This window comes from Ursus arctos, unplaced genomic scaffold, assembly GCF_023065955.2.
Source record: "Ursus arctos isolate Adak ecotype North America unplaced genomic scaffold, UrsArc2.0 scaffold_2, whole genome shotgun sequence".
In the NCBI taxonomy this organism is placed as follows: Eukaryota; Metazoa; Chordata; class Mammalia; order Carnivora; family Ursidae; genus Ursus; species Ursus arctos.
Genome location: NW_026622874.1, coordinates 102,945,165 through 102,970,645, shown reverse-complemented (window position 1 = coordinate 102,970,645; position 25,481 = coordinate 102,945,165). Strand labels below are relative to the sequence as shown.

General features: G+C 58.8%; 1 protein-coding gene across 1 annotated transcript in view; it reads right to left on the bottom strand.

Moving 5' to 3' along the window:
* MAD1L1 (mitotic arrest deficient 1 like 1) overlaps positions 1 to 25,481 on the bottom strand; it is a 275,913-nt gene that overhangs the window by 77,787 nt on the left and 172,645 nt on the right. Inside the window, exon 13 of the mRNA XM_057315132.1 lies at positions 20,186 to 20,242. Coding sequence (XP_057171115.1) covers positions 20,186 to 20,242 — 57 coding nt within the window. The remainder of the gene's footprint in view (positions 1 to 20,185; positions 20,243 to 25,481) is intronic.

Genomic DNA, 25,481 nt, shown 5'->3' with positions numbered 1-25,481 from the left:
TTCACTTTCTTATTAACGTCTGCGTTGATCTTTGCAAATTCCTACTTCTTGCTTTACTAGGGCTTATTTTGTTTTCCTTTGCTGAGTTCTTGGGAGGGGTCTTTAATCTGTCTCTATTCATGCTCTCTGCTCAATAATATAAATATTTAATCCGTGACTTTTCTTCTCAACTCTGCTCTGCTTCCCACAGGCTCTGAGGCATGTTTTCTGGATTCTCTGCACTTCCGGATACCCTTTCTTCTTTGACCCAAGAAATGCTGAAGACGGAGGTTTAGGTTCTGTTTCTTTTTTGTTTTGTTTTGCTCATCATCTCAAATTCATCACGTCGGGATCAGGTGCGTGTCTGCATTAGTTCTGCCTGTTAGAGGCAGAAGGTTTTCTGTGTCGTCAGCATATGGTGAATTCTGGTGAACGTTTCCTATGAGCGCTGGATAAAGAGTGCCCTTTAGTTTTATCTGAAACAGGCCGTTTCTTCCATCACTCGAATATCGTGGGTCACAGAGTCAAACTCTCCGCGGCTGGCGTCCTTGCGGACCCCCCGAAATCTATCCCCGTTGCTGCTCGTTCTGAACATGGCTGACACATCTGTAGCCTGCTTGTCTTGCTCACTTCCGTGTGTGAAGTGAGTTTGCGTCTTTTTGTTCTAATGGTGGCTTTCTTCTGTAACTCTTCCCTTGACATAACACCTGCGCTTCTCTGCTTTCGACGGTCCCTGTTCACCTCCTACAACAGAAGCGTGACCCTTCTCACCGTCCGCTTTCGACAGTGAAATGTGCTCTCGCCACACGACGTTAACTTCAAATGTTTTAACCTCCTGCTACCACAGCAGGAACACCGCTGCTACCATGTCCGCTCCCGTCTGCTGCCTTCCGGAGAACTTCCACTGAACGTGTAAACTCTGCGTTTCCAGAACCCACGGCATCTGCCTGGTCCCGTTTCCCGACCTCCGCGCTGGTTCAGTCTTCCAGGCCTGTGGGCTCAGCTCCGGCCGCCGCTCCTTGCAGACGCGCACGCCGGCCCTCAGGCCCCCCAGCTCCAGCTCAGCTTCTGCTCCAGCCCCGTGGACACCCCCAGGTTCGCGGCAAAATGTTCATAATTTTTGTCTGGTTGAGGTCAGGTTGTTAATTTTTTTCTGTGAAAATTTTTTCTGTTATTTGCTTTTCCGTGAAACGTTTGGGTTTTACAAAATTGTGTGATGCTGCCTTTATTACTCTTTGGTGAAGGTGACTTTCCCTCAGTCCAGCTTTGTGCAAAAGGCCCACGCTGCAGAAAGGACAGGTGCCTTCTCTGCTTCCACACCTGACCAGGTGGCTCTGAGTGCCATGTACCTTCCGGACTTCTCTGTACAAGAGGGGAAGCCGCAAGTTCTCATCTCCATCTCCCCCTGTGGCCGTGCCCCCGCCCGCAGAGCCGCCGACGAGCAGCAGCGTTCTCTCTCTCGGCAGCTTCACTCACTTCTGCGCTCCGTCCCGCACGCCCCTGCCACCGCCTCTCCTGAAGGCCAGCTCCCTCCCGCTTAGGGGCTTGGGTTTTAGCTGTAGCTCTGTTTGGCCCAAATTTAGGTTTGCCTTTTTTGGCTTTCGTTCTTCTTGGTACTTTTGGACAATTTCCAGGAAAGAAGGAAGAAATGCTGACTTACGCCACAGTGTTCAAAGCAAGACAGGCCCTTTTAACTTGTAAGATTGACTCATAGCTAATGGGCTTTCCACTTCACCCTCTCCCACCCCGCAGTGCCCGACACCCCGAGGCTCCAAGGGCTACAGCCCACACATGCCGAGGCCCATGAGGACTGCCTCAGGCTGCCCTTGTAGAGCCTGCACCCCCCTCCCCAGCTCCCCAGCCTGGCGTGGCAGCCGGCATACAGATACACACAGGCCAGTTAGTCCCCAGCCACCATTCAGATCTACCTCAAAGGCCACCTTCTCCACCAGTCCTCCCGAGCCGGGAGTGCCAGCCCCTGTGTGCCATTCAACCGTGTAATTCCAGGACTCATGTGTGTGACTTTCCTTCCCCGTTGGCCTGGGAACTCCTGAAGGTGGATACACTCCAGTCACCTATTTACCCAGCTCCCAGCTCAGACGTGGCGCGCGGGACGCAGCCCAGGCCCACCGGCAGGGGTCCAGAGCATGTGATGACGAGCACAAGCCCAGGCCTGGTGCCTCCCCCGAGTGCGTGGCCCAGTGCAGTGCAGCCTGGGAGCAGTGGGCCAGCCAGGCCTCTGCCAGCATGGCACAGGGCAGGGGGTGGAGGGTCGGTAAAGACGCAAGGAAGCACACCATCAAGGAACGAAGAAGACCGGAGTTTGTTTACCCACCGGACACCCAATTTCAGAAACCGCTTATACAGATCCATATTTAAGAGGTAAACCAGTCAGGCTTTGAAAGGGGCTGTTGGAGAAGGAACGTGAGCAGTGTTGCTGTGGGTGCCTTGAGAACAGCCGGGCACGGGGTGCACGGTCGTCCGTGGCTACAGCCTCTCCTCCGGGGCCCCTCCCCTGGGGGGGGCCACACCACGCTGCCTGGGAGCCTCTGGGCTTGTTCACACGTAGGCTGAACCTCAACATCCTCATCTGTAAAGTGGGGACAATACCTCCTGTTCCTGAGGTCTGAGCAGGAAGTGAGAAAACGCAGAGGAAAATGCCCATTCTAGGGCCTGGCACACACCGGAGCTGCAGCCCCTCCCCCGCAGTGCCGCAGAGCCACCCCCTCTGGAGGGTGCACAAGGCCCGCTCGCGGCACCGCCCTCCTCCACCCCGAGGCCCGGCCCTGGCTCGCCCGGAGGCACAGGGGAAGCCACGCCGCTAGGAGTTGGCATGGGGAGAAGTGAAAATTGGAAATGCGCTAATACCGCAGTCTGCAACTACCTATTTCATACTTGACTGAGAAAAATCTGTATTTGGGGTTGGTTTAAAAAAAAAAAGAGGGCACAGGACTAATTGGATTGCATCTTGTGAGAGACTAAATGACAAAACCACGAGGGCCGCTCCGCAAGCCCCTCTGAAACCGCGGCCAGCCCGCAGGTCGGCCTCGGAAGGAAGGCCCCTCGGAGGCGCTGTCTGCAGAGGCAGCACGTGGCCCGAGGCAGCGCCCGTGGTGAGGAGCAGGTCCCTGGCGCCACATGCACCCTGGTGGGGTCCTGGGCCCGCCGCGGCCTGTGGGAGCCACTCTGCGAAGCTCCCTTCTTCTTCATCTTCGCGTGTCTCCCGGAGAGACGCTGCTCTGGCTCTCCAACCTCTGAAGTTAATACACAAATTTCTATTCCTTTCTTGGGCTCGCTCTCCAAATTAAGAGGCGTAATTACCAGCAGTACCTGCTCCAAGCGAATCTAACGCCCAGGGAGCCCGGCTGCTGGCAGACCGTGCTCACATACTGGGACGGGCGGGCGCCCCGGGACGCCCCAGGGACGCGGACGTGCCAGCCCCGCCCGCGGCCACTTCCGAGGCAAACACGCGGAGACCAAGGAGGTAAACATTCCTGCAAAGCCAAGTGCCGGCTGACGCCCCCCCTGCCATTTTCATGCTGAACCTGGGGCCGAACACGGGTGGGGGCCGGGAGGCAACCCCGCGGAGCGTCAGGCGCCAGTCGCCTCGGGCCTGGCCGAAGGTCCCGCCGCCCCAGCCTCGCCGGCTCTGACGCCGACAGAAACAGAGCCTACCACTCACCCTGACACCCAGCACGTGAGCTGCCCGAGCCTCTGACTGCCCCACTTTGAGGCTGCACGAGGAGGAAGTCAGACGGTGCAGAACTGCCCTGCTCACACACGAGACACTGGGAACACCAGCAGCCTCCAGCACAAAGGCCTGCAGGGCAGGAAGACGGCTTAGCTCTACCATCTTGCCTTGTGTTTACGATCCTCACTTCACACCACATGCACATCCTGCTAACTCAAACAGTAAGAAAACACTAAAAACACGCATTTATTAGCTCAGAGCCCAGGCCAGCATCCACCAAAGGACAGGCCACGCAGTCGGGCCTTTATTTTCCATCTCCAGCCACAGCTAGCGGCTCACATGGCAGTGTGCACCCCGACCGCAGGTCCTTACCAATCCCTCCGGCTTTCTGCCCCAGCAACGGTGAGCTCCCAAGAGGCAGCGTGCACCGAGCCCAGCACCGACCTCCAGGCCTTCATGGGGGCTGGGGGCATGAACCTGGTGTCCGCCGAAATGCTGAATGAATGCAGGTATTGGTCCTGCACTGCTCTGGGGTCCTGGCTCCAGATCAGGAGGGGCAGAGCTCTCGGCCCCGACCCCAGGCCCCGGTCCAAGGCGCCACCGGGAACGTCCTGCACTTTGGCACACGCATGGGGACAGCAGAGAGCGCCGAGAAATGCTGCCCCTGGAGCTTCTGCTGGCCAATCCGCAGCCAGGGTATGGGGGGTCTGGGCTCCCTGGAAACCTCCCATCTCCCTCCCAGGGGACTGTGCCTCCCCAGGGCCTGGTGCCCACATGTCAGGGCGTCTTCGCAAAGGCCGGCAAAGCTGGGGCTCTAGTCACAGACCCCCAGAAGCCAGGTCCCCACTTCAGCATAGATCAAGCCCAGGAACTAGGGGTGACATGGCTTTAGGTAACCCCTAAACCAGGGGTCAGAACACTCGCAGCGTGAAGGGCCGGCAGGAAGCACCCTGCTGCTGCCTCGCGCACGGGCAGCCATAGGTGACACACACACAAACGGGCACAGTCACTCTGCTGTAAGTACATTTACTTAGTGACGGCAGTGGGCTGGACGGGCTGTGGGCTGGTCTGCTGCCCCCAAGCTGGCCCACCCCTGCCCTGCTGCTGAGGGAATGAGTCAGCCAGGACAGAGGCCCAAGAGCTGAAGGATGCACCGTCTACGGGACACCTGTCCAACAGCCCCGCAGCTGGCCCACCCCTCTCCCCACCAGGGGTGGGAGCCAGCGGAAGGCAAGCCTGGGCTGCGGAAGCGAGGGGCTGCTTGCCAGCCCCCGGTAGTGACAGGGCTGCTGACTCCCTACCGTTAACCTGCTAACTACCTAAACCGCGACCTCCAGGAGGCGGGGCTCAGCCAACCACACGCCCAGCATAGAGTGTCCAGCACGGAGCGCGGCTGCAGGGTGCCAGCTTCTCTGTGGGGAGGGTACCAGCCAGGCACGGCTGCTGAGGGCACCTCTCACCCACAAAAGGGGCCTGTGGCCCTGGGTGCTGAGCGTTACCTCCTGCCACCGGCAGGACACGCCGGGAACTCCCGGGCACACAGCACCGATTCCGTGTGTGCTGCCCAAGCCGGCACAGGCGCAAAAGCGGCCGACTGTGACCCGAAGCCAGACCCTCACACCTCTGACAAAGCAGCACGGCTGCTTCCCGCACACTCTCGGCGGCAACAAATTCTGCGGGAGGCCACCTACCATGAGAGCAGGAAGATGATGCTTCCTCTTGTCCATAACACAAAAACCGTTTGTCACGTGAGAAACCTGCGTCGCTGTGGCCTGCTCGCGGCCATGTGGCTGGCACCCACCTTGGCCGCGTCCCCAGCAGCTCCAGAGACGAGCCCGTTCTCACTGAACGGCCAGCGTCCACACACGCACACGCTGACGCGGAGGAATACCATTCTCATTGATTACTGTCCTTGTGTTTCTTCTCCGTCTAGTATTTAAGCTGCTCCTGACTATGGGAATTTCCAAAGCGGCCAGGAAAGGAAGGGCCGTACGAGTCTCCTGCTGTCAAGGGTGCCAGTGACAGACTCATGACAGACTGGCAACCAGCGCAGGGCAGGGAGCAAAACCATCAGAAGGCCCACAAACCAACCACGTGCCTGAATGTCTGTCTGTCCCGTTTACTTAAACTCCACGCCCGAAGGCAGCAGTGGCAGGGGCGGCACCTGTGGAGCCCCCACACCTGATCGAGGGAGACACCCTGGATCCGTGTCCACAGCACCCCCAGCAACCTCAGAGCCCCAGAGGGCTACTGAGAACCAAAAGGTCCAAGAGAAGGCTCTCGTCAAAGCGGCGCCCTGGCTCTGCCCTGACCCTCCATCTCTGGCAGGCAGGTGGTGGGATGACGTCTGAGACTGAACGTTGGCCAAGTCTTCATGGACGGCGAAATGTGCCTGTGGAGAAATCACGCCACCACCTTGGACAGAGATGTGAGCGGTCTGTCCACTAGAGCCAAGATGCAGGTTCAAGGAGAGGGAATGTCCCAGGTGGAAGGGGAATGCCACGCAGCGGGAAGAGCGTGGGTAAATCACGGAGGCATCGAGAACATGGAAACGTGGGAGATCAACCACTGAGATCCTCACATCAGAGACCCCACTTGCTGAAGTCAGGGAGGCAAGCACGGCTAGGGTCACCCCAGACGCCCGCGTGAACCCTGTGCGGCCAGACCTTGGCACCACCAAATGGCTGCCAAACCCCATCAGAGTCAGGTGTGGGAAGACGGGGAGCAGCAGGGTGGGTCTGTGGTGTGGAGGGGAGAGGAGAACACAGGACAGGACAAGGTCTCTGGAGTAGGTCGCAGCTCAGGAGGCCACACCACTTCTCAAAGTTACTGCTCTTCACCCCATCAGGCTGCAGAGATTAGTGGAATATTTATACAGAAGTGAAAATCCCCTCTACAAGCCAGAGATTAACACAACAAAGGCTGGCTAGCCTCCCAAAAGGGATCAGAAACCTACTATTTACCCAAAGATTCCAGACCAGGACTCACTTCCCAAACCCTCCAAGGGCAAATCTGCCTAGGCTGCCTCGGGCAGAGCACACACCAGCGCTGCCCTGTCCCCACCCTGGCGGGGACCGTGGGGTGAGTCCACAGGATACTCAGTACCCAGAAGCCAGGACGAGGTCTGGAGCCACAGTCTGGAGACTGAGGTCCCACCCACACAACCATAGCGGGGAAGGAGCCCTGACCAGGCATGGGAACATAAGCTGACCCCAGCCCCGGACAATCAGACAAAGTCCCTGGTATCAAGAGGCACTCAGTACATGAACTGTGATTTCCTGCATTTACTCCTGCAAATCTGTGTTTGTGGAAGACTCTGAATCAATGACATACACCCCGGCACCTTCTGGAAGAAATGTCCAGCGGTGTAAGGGAGGCCAGGAGTACAGCAGGCTAGGGTGAAAAGCTGGACCACGGGATCTCACAGCCAGAGCCGCCTCTGGAAAACTGGAAGGCTGGAAAGCGCAAGGTAGGGCCTGCTGGCCGCCCAGCTGGCCATCCCTGCTGAGAAGAGCATCAGGGCCTCACAGGGCAGGGCATGTTCAGAGTCCCCTGCAGTACACAGCACAACCCTGACTGGCAGATGCAGGACAGGAGAGACCCCCAGACCAAAGACTGAACCAGGAGAAGGGTCGAGAGGGAACAGCACCTGTTCCGTCCAGCCAGACTCCAAAGCCCCTCCCTCACGCGGCACCAGGCGGAGCACCAGGGAGGCCGAGGCCCAGGGCTGGTGAGAATTAGCCCCGGAACAAGCGCTGCCACAGGGCAGCCCAGACTGTCCTCGCGATGCCACCTGGCCGACTGGACCGTCTCTAAGGAGCTTCACTGCATCCTGGAACGAAGCTCACGGATCTTCTCCTGTATCCGCCCAACGCAGGTGTCAGAACGAGCACAGAACATAACTGAATTCCACACTTTCAAATAGTAAGTTTAGACATGCGGGGAAAAAGGAAGACCGAGGCAAACTTTGTTAGAAACGTAAACAGCAACGCCGGAAATAAAAACGCTCAGGTCCTTCCGCTGGAAGATTAGACCAGGGAGCTTGGAGACACAGCAACAGGGATGACTCATGAGAGAAGAGAGAGAGAATTCTCAGAAATGAGAAGAGCACATGTGGGCTGGGGGACAAGTCCTGGCACCCCAACTGTGGGTAACCGGACACTCAAAGGACAAGGACAGCAAGCTCCACGGAGCTAAGAAACACAAAACCCCAAGCGCCAGAGACACAAGGAAGTGCAATGAGACGCGCTCTACCCAGCGATCAAGAAACCACCGGAAAAGCAGAGAAAATGGACAAGTCACATGGGAAGCTCGAGGGAAACAAGGTGAGTCAGAGTCAGTGGGAAAACCCCCTTCATGTCCTCAGAGGGAAATGCACGGCCACCGAGAAGTGAAGCTGAGCCAAATGGTCAAATGCCAGCTAGACCGACGGAGGCAAGGACAGAAGGACACATGTGCTGACGGCAGAAGGGAGGGCAGAGTCACGGCTGCCGACCTAAGGAAGTAAGAAGGATGGTAAGAGAACCCTGGAGCAACTGTCCACCAATAGGGAGGCCACCTGAATGACTCAGACCATCTCCTGGAAACACACAAACCCCAGAACTGACTCCAGAAGAAATGGAAAATCTCAACGGACCTGTGACAAGTAAGGAGGCTCAATCGGTAAGTGAAGACCTCCCAACAAAGACACGTCCAGGGCCGGATGGCTTCACTGCTGAATGCTACCAATCACGCACAAGAATTAACACAGAATTCCCAAATCCTTCCACGACGTGAAAGAGCAGCAACGCTTCTCAGCTTATTCTACGAGGCCAGCATAACCACAGCCAAAGAAGCCACCACATGAAAAGAAAACTAAGACCAAGAACCCTTATGAATACAGGCGTATAAAACCTCAACAATAGCTAGCCCCACTGGCAGCACCTGAAAGGGTCATACACCGCGACCATGTGGGCTTTCTACCAGGAATGCAAGAACGGCTCAACATACAAAAATCGATGAACGCACATATTAACAGAATGAAGAAGAAAAAAAAAAACAACATGATCATCTCAACCGAGGCAGAAAAAGCACTTGGCAAAGTCCAACACCCTTTCACCATAAAAACACTGAATGAAATAGGAGCAAAAGGGAACTTCCCCAACCTGATAAAATGCACAGCTCACATCACACTCTCTGGTAAAACACAGACAGCTTCCCCCTCAGATCGAGAACAGAACAAGGATGCCTACTTTCAGCACTGCTAGTCCACCCGGTCCTGGAGTTCCAGCTGGAGCAGTTAGGCATGAACAAGAAAGACAAGACATCATGGGGTGCCCGGGTGGCTCAGGTGTTAAGCGTCTGCCTTCGGCTCAGGGCGTGATCCTGGCGTTCTGGGATCGAGCCCCACATCAGGCTCCTCTGCTATGAGCCTGCTTCTTCCTCTCCCACTCCCCCTGCTTGTGTTCCCTCTCTCGCTGGCTGTCTCTCTGTCAAATGAATAAATAAAATCTTTAAAAAAAAAAAAAAAAAGACAAGACATCAAATTGGAAAGGAAAGAGTAAAACTACCTCTCTCACAGATGACATGATCTCATATATAGGAAATCCTACAGAAATCACAAAAGCTATTGGAGTTAAAAGAATTTGGCAAAGTGGCAGGAAACAAGATCAACACACAAACACTGGCGGCGTGTCTGCATACCAGCATGGAACAATCAAGCAAGAAACCAACTCCACACACAGCATCAGAGAGAATAAAAACCTTGTGAATACGTGTAACACAGGAGGAAGTATGTACACACTGAAAACTATGAAACAGATGAAAGAAAGCCTAAAGAAATGGAAAGACACTCTGTGTTCAAGGGCTGAAAGACTTCATGCTGTTAAGATGGCAATCTTCCTCGAAGAGATCCGCACATTCAATGCAACTCCTGTGAAAATCCTCAGTCTGGGGACGCCTGGGTGGCTCAGTTGGTGAGGTGGCTGCCTTCGGGTCAGGTCATGATCTCAGGGTTCTGGGATCGAGCCCTGCAGGGGGTTCCCTGCTGAGCAGGGACCCTGCTTCTCCCTCTCTCCCCAGCTTGCGCTCTCTCGTTATCGCTCTTCCCTCTCTCAAATAAATAAGTGAAATCTTAAAAAAAAAAAAATCCTCAGTCTTTTTAGCAGAAATGGGAAAGCTGATCCTAAAATTCATATGAAATTACAAAGACCCCAAAAGCCAAGATAATTCTGAAAAAGAAGAATGTTGGAGGATTCACATCTACTACTTTCAAAACTCACCACAAAGTGACAGCAACCAAAAGAGTGTGGTGTTGACAAACGGCAGACACACAGATCAAGGGGCCCAAACTGAAACCCTGAAATAAACCAAAGCATCTACGGTCGAAAGATTATCAACAAGGGTACTGAGGCTTTCAGTGCGGACGATCATCTTTTTTTTTTCTAAAGGTTTTATTTATTCATTTGACAGAGAGAGACAGCCAGGGAGAGAGGGAGCACAAGCAGGGGGAGTGGGAGAGGAAGAAGCAGGCTCCCAGCAGAGTAGGGAGCCCAATGCGGGGCTTGATCCCAGGACCCCGGGATCACGCCCTGAGTTGAAGGCAGATGCCTAACGACTGAGCCCCCCAGGCGCCCCAGCAAACAAAAATCCTTGAACAAATGGTGCTGGTACCACTGGACATCCACATGCAAAAGAAGGAAGGTGGACCCCTACCTCACACCATCTTCAAAAATTAACTCAAAATTATTAAAACCTAATTGTAAGAGCTAAAACTACAAAACTCTCAGAAGGAAACACAGCAGTAAATCTTTATGATGCTGGATGTGGTAACAGTTTCCTAGATATGACACCAAGAGCACCAAACAACAAAAGAAAAAAAAAATGGAAAAAAGCCAAAACCATGTGCACACCAAAGGACGTTCTCTAGAGACTGAGAGGACAATTCACAAATTAACTATCTGATGAGGATCCAGTATTTATAATTTATGAAGAACCCCTACAGAACCCCTTACAACTCAACAAATAGACAAAAAACCCAATTTGAAAATGCATAAAGGATCTGAAAGGACATTTCTCCAAAGAAAATACACAAATAGCCAACAGGCATGTGAGGAAACGCTCCATCCACATCCCCAGCCATCAGGGACGTGCAAACTGAAACTGCAGAGAGCTGCACCTCACACCCACCAGGACAGCAACAGGCGTTACTGCCAGTCTCTCTCCTGAGGCTGGTAACTCGGGCTGGAGAACCACCAGGGTGTGGTCTCAGGTACAGAACTCACTCCCGAGTGTGAGACCGGTGAACACTTACGGGTGGAGCTCTCTAGGGGGCCTGTGCCCTGAACAGAAGCGGATGATAGCAGAGCGCAGGAGACACGGCTCCTCGGCGGAGCTGCCCACGCGCCAGGCACAGACCTCCATGGCAGCAATGCCAGGGTCAGCGTGGACCAGCCTCTGACCTGCCTGTCTCCTCTGGTGACAAGGTCCCTCCCTCCTTGCAAGGAGGCCTGGCCTGCCATACTCACTCACAGCTCCAAAGCATCATGAAACTTTAATGCTAACGGTACTCCAGGCTGGCTCGCTAGTACAGCATTACCTTCAAATAGAGACCGTGTATTTCGGTTTAATTTGGGAGGATACACAGTTCGGCCTCAAGGGCCTTACCCAATCTCATGAAGCCACAACCAGCAGGAGGAGCAGGGAACGTGCCTCTACCTCGACACGATCCGAATGAACTCAGCGCTGCAGAGCACCATAGGAAGGACGCTCAAACCCCTAGTCTGTTTCATCACTTGCTCCCCGGGACGCAGGAGGGTCCTCCTGGGCCAAGGACCACAGGTGGTACTGACGGAGCCAAGGCTCACTGCGTCCCAGGAATGAGGCTGCTGCCTCTCCCCAGAGCCCAGTCGGGGCAGGCAACTCAGGTGTCCCAGAGAAGAGATGGCGCTGAGGTCAGAGTGGGAATCCTGGTCAAAGGCCACCTTTCTGCTCAGCTCTAGGTCCATTATTGAATCTGGGAAGGTCCCTGTAGTGGCTGCTGCTTCTTGGGGAGGGGTGAGAGGAGGCGAAACAGACTGCCCTCGTCACGCTCCGTTCTTTCTGGAGGGACACACCTGATGAGACAGGCCAGACAGGCTACAGGCAGCCACCGGTGGCTCTCCCGGGCATTTCCTAGCGGGCACAGCTGGTCACCCAAGCTGGGACATACCTGCTTGAACCTCAGAGAAAGAAGGCCAGGTGGAGAGTAGGTGCAAGCAGAATTTTCACCCTACAGAGCCCTCCCCTCTGCCTGTGGAGCCGTCCCCTCCACACCTGCGGAGCTGTGCCCTCCACACCTGCAGAGCCATGCCCTATGCCGGCACATTTGCTAAGAAAGAGGACCTAGCGAGCAGGCTGAGACAGTGCCCCAGGGCCCATTATCCTTAGGGCCGGAGAGACTGGCCAGGGCAGCCCAGCAGCAGGTGACAGGTACATGGTGAGAGAAGACAGGAAGGCCCAAGAGACCGGCTTGGAGAAATCCAGTGTTTCAGCTGAAAAACAAACAAACCCAGAAACATAGCCAAACACTGTCCAGATGTGGAGGTGGTAAGGGCAGCTCACGCCCCTCTGGGTCGCTAGAGGAGCACCCAGCTATCCCAGCCGTGGTTCTGCTGCCCCAGACCCAGCTCTGCAAAGGGGGAAGCCCACTCCCAGGAACATGTGGAAGGAGGCGTGTCTGGGCCCTGGTGGGAGGCGTCCGTGTGTTTCCATCAGGGTCCAGAGGGCTGTCTGGGGCAGTGAGGCTGCCTCCTCCAGGACAGCAGCTGTTGACACGGGGGGCGAGAGTGTCAGAAAGTGCAGGAAAATCCCATGAGAATGGAACCCCCTCTCAAGAAAATGCGGGCACAGCTCTGAGGACTCCGGGCCCTGTGTGTCTCCACGGGTGACATCAGGGACGCTGCCCAAGAGGAAAAGGCCTCACAACAGAGCGCCTGAGGTCAGCTCTGCCTCATGGGGCTCACTCGTAGGTCCCAGGACCCCACGTTCCCACGTGTCCCCGTCGGAAAGGCACGGGACAAGTCTGACTCCAGGGGAGCAGGGCGGCCATGGCCACCACGCGAGCCTCTCCACAGCAAAGGAAGCAGCAGCCAGACCCTGGCTGGCCGAGTCCAGGACAGCCGAGCCCCTGCAAAGGACCGTGGGCGCCACGGCCTGGACCATGTCTGACGCAGGCCCCCCCAACACACCTGCAAGGCACGCAGCAAACGTGAGGGAGAGGAACCGCAGCAGCTAGTGAAGACGTGCGGATTTAATAACAGGTAAGGAGCAAAATCACTTCATGCGGACACAGTAACACCCGGTAGTTGAGAAGGAGCTAAGCCAGAGAGGGTCACCGCAGAGACACGAGACCTTTAAAGGGCACACTAACACCGTACTTAGAACCGGGCCGAGCACAAGAAGGTCTGCTGCGGAGGATTCCCCCAGCTGGAAGGAACCCCATGGTTTCTAAGAATAAATTAACCACTTCGATCTGCGGCTGTTACAGATTCTCACTGCGCCTCTGCTTTGTGGGCTGGGGTCTGTGGGGGGGTCCTGTTCCTCGTCTGGAGTGCCTGCCTTCTGTCGGCCCCCGACCCCGCGAGGGGCCCCGGCAGGCGCGTGGTGAGCGTGGGGCCGCCAGCTAGGGCAGAGGGCAACGTGCGAGTAATGGAAACGATCTAACACCCGGGCAGAGACCTAACAAGAAGCACACGAGACTCACCGGCACAAAGGACCAAACGCCAGTGAAGGCCGCGAAGCCCGCAAGCCCCCGATATCGCAGATGGGAAGTTAGCACTACACAGAGTCCACAAGCGCAAGGCAGCAGGATTCCTCTGGGAGACCTGACAAGCTAACTCCGAGCTTCACCCAGAACAGAAAACAAGGAGAGGTCAGGCTCGCCAGATGCTCAGCACGCTACGGCTCTGGGAACTTCGAGAGGAACAAGCTACGGTGCTCCCTCCACACTGGGGAGTCTTCTTGTCCTTTTGTGTGGGGATCCAGTGAAGAACCAGAAATTCCACCATTAGACATTTATTTCCTACGCTAAGAAGCCAATGTCTCAGGATAGTGGCCCTAAGCTGCACATGGATCTTTTTAAGGTAATAAATCACCAACCCCTTATCAGGTCTTTGCAAATGGGGCAAAACCAAAACGACCAGCCCCCACACTGGGAGAGAGGCCTGGGGCCACACACTGCTTCCCTGTGTCCACATCCGGTCACTCAGTACTTTAAACCCGAGTCTGGGGCTCGGCCCTACAGGACCACGCTGTCCACACACAACAGCTGGCGTGAGCAAGCCCCATGGTGTCCACCGGCCTGCTGCCCGCCCATCCACTCACTGCACCTGTCCCCTCATCTGAGTCACGGCCACGTCACCGGCACCCCGAGGTCTGCGGTGGAGACTCAATGACATGGTCCAGGACAGCCGGAGCGTGTGTCCAGCACATGGGAGCACTCAGCACTCAGCGGCCGCGGCAGGATCTAAAGCAGGTCCGCAGCGAGGACGGCGGCCGTGGAGACAATCACGTGCCCACCAGTGAATGTGGAATGGGAGGGCAACCTGTTTCTACGGAGGGACAGCAACTGGGGGAGGCAGAGGACGTGCAGCTCGAGGCTGAGGGAGCACTCGGCCCCACGAGACGGAAACACATTCCGCGGGGTGGAAACAGCTGGGGGCGACAGGGAAGGGTGAAGGAAGCTGTGGAGAGAGCACAGCAGGGGCCTCAGTGAACACACGCATGTGGAAAGGCGTGGAGAGTCGGAATGGCCGCCCGGAAGTGGGGTTCAGGACACGCGGCTGAATCCGGCGGATTTACCATAGGAATGCAAAGCCATCACAGCTGTCCAGTCCAAGGCGCGTGACCCCTTCTCTCCCTAAGGAAATACATCCCTACATCCTAAGACGTGGGCAGAGAGCCCCAAACTGGCCTCTGCCAGGGCCCAATGGGGAGCACCTTGAGGAGGAAGGGACCCAGGACTGGACTTTGGACACCCAGACACTGGGGCTCGGGGGACAGACAAGCCAGTGCAGCGCGGGCAGTAGGCACCATGCCCTCATGAGCCCTGCCCCAGGGCAGCCCTCAAGGGACAGCAGCTGGAAACCAGCTCCACGTCCCTCAGTCCGCCACAGCCCTCCAGCCCTGAGGTGCTTGCTAGGGACTCTGCTGTCGGGGGCAGCCCTGCGCAGCCCAGTTCAGCTCGATACTAACTTCTAAACACGCCTCATTGAGCCCTTCTCCCTCCATCTCTAAAAATGGCTTCCCAGGGGCGCCTGGGTGGCACAACGGTTAAGCGTCTGCCTTCGGCTCAGGGCGTGATCCCGGCGTTCTGGGATCGAGCCCCACATCAGGCTCCTCCGCTAGGAGCCTGCTTCTTCCTCTCCCACTCCCCCTGCTTGTGTTCCCTCTCTCGCTGGCTGTCTCTCTGTCAAATAAATAAATAAAATCTTTAAAAAATAAAAATAAAAAAAATAAAATAAAAATGGCTTCCCAGCTCCCACGGAGCTGCCATAGGCACTCATCCCTGGAAGCAGAGCCACTCCAGGGGGCATACACAACTCCAGGCGTCTGACACTTCACCGATGGGGACAGTGACCATGAGGCCTGTTCTCACACAGGTCAGGGCGGTCAGGAGCACAAGGGACACTCCCACGTGGTCAGGAGTCCCGAAGGCCCAGGCAGGGGTGTCGCTGGCACCAAAGCCACTGCAGCTGCAACCCAGGCCTCTGCGTCCTAATGAGTAAGGGGGGGGTGACAACAGGGCCACCTAGCAGCGGATGTCTGCAGAGCTCCCAGGACAGTGCCCGGCTCGCTGCCAGGCAGGGTGAGTGCGCGTTACTAAACTGTACCGTCACCATCGGTACTCGGGGCACTCAAGAACCAGCCCAACCTGCAGATGCCCACCCAACAATAACCCCACTACGAGTTCACGCACTTCGAGTGCTCACTCTGTGCCGGCACTGGGCACGCGCAGACGACCAGGACATCGCTTGGACTGGAGGAGCCAGTGCTGCCGCTGAGTGCCGCCGGCCGGCCAGCGGCCCCGCTCCCCTGCAGGGAAGGCCCATCTCCTGCACTGGCTCCCCGAGGAAGCAGGACAGCCAGGCACGCGGCCAGCAGCTGGCACAAAAGTGCAGAAGCAGTGAACCTCACGAGATGCTGGGAGTGGGTGGAAGCGGCAGAGAGGCCGGCACAGGGACACACACAGACTGGTCAGACCACCCAGGTCAGCCTGAGAGCAGACGGCCAGGCACGTGCAGCAGGGGAAGCCCAACTTAGGTGGGGGACACTGCCGCCTGCAGGGCCACATCCGCCCACCCCTCCTGCACTCCAGCTGCAGCTCCTGGGGCGCGGCCTGTGAGGCACCCTGACCCCCGCCTGCCACCTGGGGCCCTGACGCTTCACTGGACCACGCTGGGCTCTGGCAGCAGGTAACAGAGTCAGACACCGTTCTGTGGGCACAGAACCCTGTGAAGAAACAGGCTGCCAAAAGTCAAGCCTGCCACCAGCCTTGGGTTCCTGCAGTGACGTCCCCCATGAGCCTTCGTGACTCCCCCACCACAAAGTTCTCCCGTCGAGGCGGGGGGTCTTCCAACCCGGGCTTGGTCCCATGGCAGGACGGACCCGGGACGAGAAATGAGTCGCTATCAGTCACAAAACCAGGAGGTTCTTGTCGTAATTTTCCGGAAGGCAGCTGGCAATGCTGGCAGGTTGCGATAAGACCAGGTTCTCAGGCAGCAGGCACGTACGGATGCCGGCTGCCAGCACTGAACAATGGGAGCTCACGCAACTCCTCCTAACGCTTTCCCGGCCCTCCACGCTGCTTTCACGGTGACAGAGGCATCAGCAAGGCACACGCCGGTGCGCATGGCCCCTCGTAGAACTTAAAATCGGCTCTCACTGGCCTCTCCTGTGATCTGCATGCCACCCCTCAGAGCCGCAGCTACGGAGGCTGGCGCTCTGGGATGAAAGCCACGGGCTGGGAGAGGCCACGTGGAGGCCGAGGGCTGCTGCCACACCACGGACACCCCAGGAGCACCTGTTGCGGCCAGCACAGGGCAGGCCCACCACGGACAGAACTTCTCCCGCCAGCGCCCTTCCTGGCTGACCCACCACAGGCCTGGGCTGGCAGTGCAAGCCCGCAGGAGCCATTAGGGGACACGGCACTCAAGGCGGACGACTGCCTCATTACCCGGAGTCATGAGGGGTGTCACTCCCTTAAACCGGAAAATAAATCTTCACTTCTTGCTCTCTGGAGTACATAAAATATTAGACAGATTTTTATAGTTACAGTCAACAAACTCATTTCTCCAGCCAGCGCTGGCCGTATCTAATTAGGGTGAGGGATGTTAATGGTACAAGTATGGCCCAGGACATCTTCCCTTGTGGTATTAATTACATTTAAAGAGAAAAGCCTGAATTGTGCCATGCTTCCTAATTAGCATGCGTTTGCTAATTAATAACAGAAAGGCAAACTGTCTTTGTCATGTCATCTGCAATTAGCTACAGATGATTAAATTCTTTTTTCTCTCTTTTCCTAAATAGTGAACAACTTAGGGCCCAGAGATAGCAGGGTGGGCAAGGTGGTACAGACACCAGGCTGTCCCCAACCCACCTGGACAGAGGCTGGGGTGGGGGGGGCACCTCTGACCTCAGGAAGGTGCCCCCCCCCGTCACACCCATCGCCACGATTGTCCCCGAAACAGGGCGAGGGCCACAGAGCGAGACGCAGGGTCGCTCGGTCCCCATGTCACAGGGAGCTCTGGCCGTGGTCCCTGCTGTCAAGCTCCCACACCAACTGCGGTTCACAGCAGGGCTGCGGCTGCCTCCTCATGGGCTGGGGGCCCACCTGGCCCTCATGTGCTCAGGACGCAGAAGGTGCTGCCCGGGGAGGATGGAGGGAAGAACAGGCTCACAGCCTCTGAGGGAGTGCCTGCTGCACTCCGCTGGGTGCTGCTAAGCGAGAAGGAGAGAGAGAAGAGAACCAAACGGGAACGAGCTCAAAATCTGACAATCAGAAGCCAGAGATTAAACCTGCGGAGGTGACAGCTATAGCCCAGATCCAAGGAAGAAGACACCCACGGCGTCCCGCCTGTGTGCCCCAGAGTGCCTGCACCTTTGGGCACAGCCAGGAATGCACTGGGGGAAGAGCAGGTCCCCACCCACCTCCCCAGCTCCGCTTCACCCAAAACTCCCCGAGGAGCATCACCCCCAAGGGCCCCGCCACGCCTGGGGAGGGGCCCCTGCACGGAGGCAGGGGCGCCAGGTCTATAGGCCTGTCCGCCCTGGAAGAGGTCAGCATCGCCTGGGGAGAAGTGGGCCGCCCACCCCCACGAGTGCTAACGTAATTGGCCTAGAGGTGGAACTGGGCTTCAGTATGTTAAGTCTCAAGGGAGCTTTACACAACGAAAAGAAACTTTATGGGCAGCAAACAAGGGAACACGCAGGCGGGAAAGACACCCTCCAGCCTCACGTCCCTCAGGCATCCCCACAATGAGACGCAGCGGCCCCTGCAGCCCCACCACGGGAGCTTCTGTCCTTTCCAAGCCCCCAGGAGCGAGGGAAAGAGGGCTGGGCCTGCGCTCGGCACAACTCCATCCTCATTCCTCCCGCGGTGTGCGCAGCACGGACACACGGCCCTCGGGCACATTTCCACTCAGGTCAAAGCCGAGGGAACGATGCGTGCTGACCCACACGTCAGGGTCTCCCCCCAGGTTTCTTCACCCCCAGGCTGTCCCCACCCACAGTCCCATTAGTTAAGCACACTTGCGCGAGCTAGGCCGACAGTTTATAAAGCTCCCTACCCCAGGCTCAATGAGGGCAGGCTCCCCCATCAGGGCCTGCCTGGGTCCCGAGCCCCTTTCCCCGCCAGATGAGGGCAAAGACTCTAAGCAGAGGCACGATTGCTCCCCCTCAGTCAACAATGAATGCCCGCTGCAGAGAACTCAGACACTCAGGGGACCAGACGCACCCACAGTGGCCCTGCAGTGGAAAGACCAGCGGGCTTACAGACTAAGTGCTGCGGGGATGCCTCCCAGTTCCTGGTGGGTGGGGCCACCCTCCCTGGGCCACATGTCCAGGTGCTGGAGCAGCCCCATGGGGCTCGAACCTCAGGCTCTACCCTCCTGGCTACGTTCACCGGCTCCGGAGGACGGACACACGCCAGGTGCTTGGAGGGCCTTGACATGGGAGCTCACACCCCCGGGCCCAGGTACCCAACAGCCAACAGCATCTCAGACCCCCATGCTTCTCTCCTGACTTGCCCTCCCCAATCTTCCCATCCCACTTGGGACTCCCCACCCACTGCCCAGGCCATCCTGCTGTGTTTGACCTTTGGACCCGCGCTCTACCTAACGTGTACCTAGCTGCGGCACAGCCGGTCTGACCAACGCCCACCACGTATCCCTGCGGGTCAGGGGCTCTGAGCACGGCAGCCTCAGGCTCCCGGGTGCTGGTGCCTGGGCCTCATCCCGTCCCATCCTCAGGCCCCTGCCTCACAAGTGGGCCGTTTCGGTCTCCCCATCCCCACCCTCCGCTACAGCCGACAGCGACAGCTGCAGTAAGACACAGCTGGACAGCCTAAGGCTGTGGGGACGGCTGCAGACGGACGAAACAAACCCAAGGACGTGGCATGCCAACTTGTGGGCCACTCCTACGTTGCAGGTGAAGGCCAGATGAACTGCTCAAGGTTAGGGGCTGACAAGCGATGCCCACGCACCATGAACCCCGACCCGTGATGTGAGTCCCTGAGCCTGCCCCAACCCCAACTGGCTGGCGTGTGGCCTGGGGCAGAGCTGCCCCCAGAACACGTGCAGATGTGCCCTGTGACCCTCCTGTGACCCTGGTGGCTGGGTCCCCACAGAGACCAGACCACGGGCCGGAGCAGCAAGAAGGGCCTGCAGCTTGTGTGGGACAGAGATGCTTCAAAACCAATGCTGTCTGTCCCCCAGATGCTGGTAAGGAAGCCTCTCTATGCTGGGCGCCCAGGGGAGTCAGCAGCGCCTGCCCACAAGTGCACCCAGCCCTGCAGGCAGCCCACCCGGGGAGGGGCCCAGACGTGGTCCGAGAAGGAGGCACATAGCCACACGGCCGAGGAGCACACTTGGCGCTCAGCAGGGCAACGCGGGCGTCGGAGCCCGGTGGGGGGGCATCTGCATCCACATACCCTGTGAGGCAGGGCCGCCGTGGGCCCAGAGCCGGGGGACAACGAATGACAACCTGGCCAAGGGGGTCAAGCAGTGATCAGGAGGGTTTTTGCATCGGCTCCGTGTTGGGTGGGTCATGATGTGGAGCAGAAAGAGCGTGGGGGGCCCCACGTCAGAGTCATCCAGGGGCCAGGCCCTGGCTTCCAAGCCCCACGCCCTTCCCATCCCCACCTCCGTTTCTGACGAAGGGACACGCTGTGACCATCAGGACACCTATGTGACAGAGACATGATTCCCTCCCCGCCCAGGGTCTAAAGCACCCCACGCCCTGGGCTCCCTGTGCCACAAAGACCATCACCAAGAGACTCACCATGTCTGCTCTCTGCTTCTGGCCTCCCAGCTCCTCCAGGGCCTGTGACAGCTGAGCCTTTGAGACAAGACAGAAACCAGGGTCAGTGGTCAGTCTCCGTCACCGCCACGGCCCCCACTGCCCACTTAGTACAGGTGCCTCGGGGGCTGTAAGGCAGCCCAGCATGCCCGCTGCCTGGAGCAGGTGACGGGGGCCAGGGTGGAGTGCTGGGAAACCTAGCGGGAAGCCCACCCCAAACCTGCTGCCTGGAGCAACAGTGCAGTTATGGGGGCAGAGATGCTCCTGATGACGTTTTCACGCCCCTGGCAAGAGGACTGCAGTGCATGTCCTCCCAGCAAGCTCACATTCTGGAAGAAGCCATGAGGGTGACTTTCCCGACAGAGCCAACATCCAGGAAAGCCCCTCATGTCCCCTGACCACCGTCCCCTAAATGGATCTCTAGGATCCTCCCTGGGGCCTGGCCCAGGGAGGTTCTTGACCATCAGGGCCAACAGCAGTGCCAGGCCAGGTCCCGGCGACCCAGGCAGGAGCGCAGGGGTGGCCGCCCTCCGGCCTGGCCAGTCCAGCTGGCACATTGCGTGTCCACGGATGCCACCGCAGAACAGGCAGCAGACTGAAGTCCAGAGCAGCCCACCAGCACCCAGAGCCAGGGTCCACCAGACCCAGGTCCTCATAGGTCCCGTGTGCCCCTAGCCTCAACGCCACAAGCGTGGCGAGCAGTGTCAGGCCAGCATGCACCACACAGGGACAGAAGCGGTCACACACCATTCCCAGAAGACAGTAAAAGCAGATGTAGCAAATGAGTCGTTGTACCACTATCTTACGTGCCGGCGGCCACCTCTGTGCGGAAGCAGCAGAGACACGGTGCCAACGTGGCAGCCACGGGGAATGGCCTGACTGTGAGCAGGGACCAAACCAGCCCGCAGACTGGAAACCCTGTCCCTCCTGGAGCGACCAGCGACGGACATGCAGAGCTCATGCACCGCCTCCATGCCCAGGGCACCCTGTGGGGTCCCAGCACCCGGCTCCTGAGGCCTGTAGGGAGGAGGCTGGAAGGTGGCCACCGACGAGGCCAGCAGTGCTGGGTCCTCGGGCCATGGGAGACCTGCACCTTGTCGTGACAATGTCTGCGTGCATCCATCAAGCCTCCCAAGCACACGTGCTTCCGACACGCCAACCCTGTCGACGAGGCCAGGGCTCCTGCTAAAAGCTCATCAGTACTTCGCGAGCCCACATGAGCAACACTGCCAGGAGCGGAACTGAAAACACGGTGAACACAGGCGGGACGGGATAGGACTCACCGCCACAGCAATGCAGACTGCGAAAACCCAGTGACAAGACCGAGCCAGAAACCCAAACCCAACGCCAGCGGTTAGGACCGAGTGCTGGGCTTCATGTGAGCCAGCCCTGGGAGCTCCTCGCAGCCCCCTGCCTCAGCCTCACCTCAAGCCAGGCACAGACGAATGAGCACAGCCATCAGGTGGGCAGGTGGGGGGCTGGCGGGCACTGCAGAGACCACCTCTCGTGGGCAGGACGTGACGTGTGAAGGGAGGCCGGGAGAGGCGGCAAAGGGAACATCCACGCTGCGGTGGCCTATCTGTAAACTCATGGCCCCCCGAGAGAGACCGTACACACACGGACGGACAGAACGAGAGCCACTCTGCGGGGCCAGGACGCAGCCAGGAGCGGCACCTGCGTTCCGGGCTGGCATTTGTAAGCGGCTTGTCAGGGAGAGGGGAGGGGACACATGCTGCCCCCAGGGCGGAAGGCCCCGGGCAGTGTGTCCCCACCCCCCACTCGGGGCGGCGGTGACAGGGCTCATGCAGGGGATGACGTCCAGCCCCGCCCCAGGGCCAGGGCCTCCCCACCTTGCCCATCTGCTCGGTGCCGGCCGCAGAGACAGAACAGCTACGGAGCAGTGACGGAAAAGAGGGCACGAGACAGACGTTTCCCCGAGGAAAAGCATCTGTACCCACGAGTGCACGGAAAGGGCGTCAGCTCCGCTAGAAGCCAGGAAACGCCCATCGAGCCCCACTGCAAAGGGCCGCTCCGCACCCGTCCAATTGGCAGAAACAAAGAACGCGGGCAATCCTAGGACTCGGGACGGACGGCGGAGATAAGAACCAGGAAACCACTCTGCGGAAAGACCTGGGTTTTGCCTCAAGTCTAACACGCGTCACCTCTTGCTCAGTGATCCCACCCCACGAATGTGTTCATGGGAAACCACAGAACGTGTGCCCGGCTGATCTGCACAAAACCGCACCCAGCTGCACTGCGGTGGCGAACGCCAGAAACCGCCCGGTGCCCCCGGCAAGGGGCGAACCCACACGCTGCGCTGCGTCTGTGAGCACAGTGGCGGCACCAGTGTCCCCACACGGCCTCGGGCACGGCCCCCTGCAGGTCAGCCAGAAACGGAGGACAGTGCAGGGCAGAGTCAGCCCATGGGCTCGCCAGGCGTCAGCTGGGCTCCTGCACGCAGATTCGGCAAGCAAGCCGCAGAAATGGAGCGGTGACCCCCGGGGCAGTCTGGGCAGCAGACAGGGCCCAGCGGCCAGGACACTGCAGACGGGTGCACACACTTCACCACGGTCTCTGCGAGGTCGCGGGTGAGTAGGGGTGCAGACACTCACTACGGTCTCTACGAGGTTGCGGGTGAGCAGGGGTGTGGCACCACGGTCTCTGCGAGGACACGGGTAAGCAGGGGTACAGACACTTCACTACGGTCTCTGCGAGGACACGGCTGAGCAGGGGTGCAGACACTTCACTACGGTCTCTGCGAGGACGCGGGTGAGCAGGGGTGCGGCACCACGGTCTCTGCGAGGACATGGGTGAGCAGGGGTGCAGACACTTCACTACGGTCTCTGTGAGGACACGGCTGAGCAGGGGTGCAGAGACCGTGATGAACAGGCAGACGCTGATCCAAGATGCTTGGTGCCCCGCTCAACATCCCAGTCACTGCACGAGAGAGATGCAGGTGCCATGCTTCTCCAATCCTCGCACGATGCAGGGCTTGGAAACGGCACAACTATGACGAAGACCTGTGAGGGCTGCAGAGATCCCGGGAAAGCAGAGGAGCTGGCAGAAACCCGACTTGGAGGAAAGTCAACCCTGCACTGGGAACCAAGCGTTCACCCGCATCTCCCTGAGGGAGTCCCTCCTCGGGGCAGCCGTCAGGAAAATGCCGCCCAGGGAGGGAGGCCGGGAGGCTCTGCCACCCTCCCTCCGGGCCGGCCGGAGAGCCCACACCGTACGAGGGGATCCGTCACGCTCAACGAGACAGACGCTGACAACTAACGTGTCCCGCAGAGGCGATGGGACAGCGGAGGACGCCCCCCACCCCAGAGGTGCTGAGCCAGAGACACGGGCCGTCTCCACCCAGAGGACAGAGTCAGAGCAGCGTGCCCACAGGCAGGGAGGGACTGCTGCGGCAGACGGCGTGTGCGTCACGCTCCAGTGAGAACGCGGTCTGGAGCACATGCCCCCCGCACCCTGGAGGACAAGTCAGGGAGGGGGAGAGGGTCTGTTCTACTAACGAAGGAAGAAGTTTCCAAGAGCAGGAAGCTCGCCATCCCCAAACGCCATCCCACAACCTGTCACACGTCCCCCATAGGAGGCCCTGTGTGTCCAGGACCCCAAGCACGTGGGGGCTCAGGCTGGGGAGGCCACGGGATGGGCTGCTGACTCAAGCCCACAGCCGAGGAGCCACACGACCAGGGGATGGGACGGGTATGGGCGGGCAGCACAGGACAGAGCCTCTTGCTGGGCGTGCCGACTCTCCTCAGGACCAGACCTGTGGGTGCGGGAGGGGCATGCGCCCTCTGGCTCACGCGCACAGGACAGCTGGCAGCATCGAGGGAGCTGGGGAAGGGGCAGCAGAGAGGCCCCCACAGGACTGAAGAATGGTCACCCTCACCCAGACTCCACCAGCCTTGACTGGCTGCATCTACACATCATGAGACACAGAGGCCACAGAGCACCAGGGAGAGGGGACATGCGCGCCAAGCCGGGACTGTGGCCCCAGTGCTGATGAGGGCGGGGAGGCTCCTGTCGCACGGCAGCTAGACTTCCAGAAGGGACAATGGGTGGGTGGGCAGACAAGAGGAAGAGGGCAGGGTGCGCGTGCAGCTCCCCGTGGGGCGGGGAGAGCGTGGCAGCACAGCTGGTGGCCCGACAAGCCACACTGGGACAGAACGGGCACCAGCAGCGGCCCAGGAGACGCTCCCGGTCGAGCAGGAAACACAGTCCGTCCAAGTGCATCCACCAGAGACGATACCCTACAGGGCACTGGTCAGAAAGATGTCCAGGGCCTCCACGTGCCTCCCCCAGTGCCGGGCACCTCTTCAACTGACCCCCCCCCCCAAAGCACGCTACTGCAAAGCAGGTCAGCTGGCGACCAGGCCTAAGTCGAGGCAGGCCACACAGACAAGGAAGCCTGTGCAACACGCTGGCCTCAACCGCCCATCCCCGTGGGTGGCCAAGACACCAGGACCCCTGCACCTCCCGGCCCACACCTGACACTAGACAGCTCTAAGCCGCCAGTCTTTCCAGAAACTGGGAAGCGGGCATGATGCTCGACCAGCCGTGATGGAGGTGTGTGCCTACGGAGTCCGGGCCCACTGTACAGATCAGGTACCTGCCAGCCCCCGAGGCCGCTGGTCACAGCCCAACCGCTGGGCCTTAGCTCATCACTCTTTCCTGCGGTACTGTCCCTACGAGTGTCACCCCACCTGCATGGGCATGTCCCAGGCAGCTGGGGAACAGCGGGGAACAGCTGGGAGCAGGGAGAAGTCCCTGGCTAAGGCGGCAGGCGGGCATGGGTCTGCCTGTGAGGTGTCCTGCGTCCGCAGAGAAAGCCGCTTGTCTACGGTGCAGCTGCTGGCCAGGCTGCGTCTGTCCGGCGCATCCCGCCTGGCTCCGCAGTGATCTACTCCCGCCTTCCCCTTGAGATTCCTGCTACGGCCAGGCTGCCGCCTGAGCAGGAGCGAGCTGTCAGGCCTCCCACACTCCTCAGGCATCTGCGGTGTCCTTTCCACTCCCAACGTCCAGGCTCCCGGCTCCTCCAGAGATGCTGAGGCCTCAAGGAAAGCCCAGCTCACACCCAGGAGAAGAGGACGAGAGTGCACCCCGAGCCGTCGGACAGGCGTACGAGGTCTGGGGGCCGGGCGGCAGTGGTCGCTGCCTGGGGTCTTGGAGGGAGTCCGAGCAGGGCCCACAGACTGCAGTTTCAGGTTCCCAGGCAGGAAGCAGCCAGCATTCACATGCTGGGGGCTGGATGGAGGCCTGTAGGAACCCACGT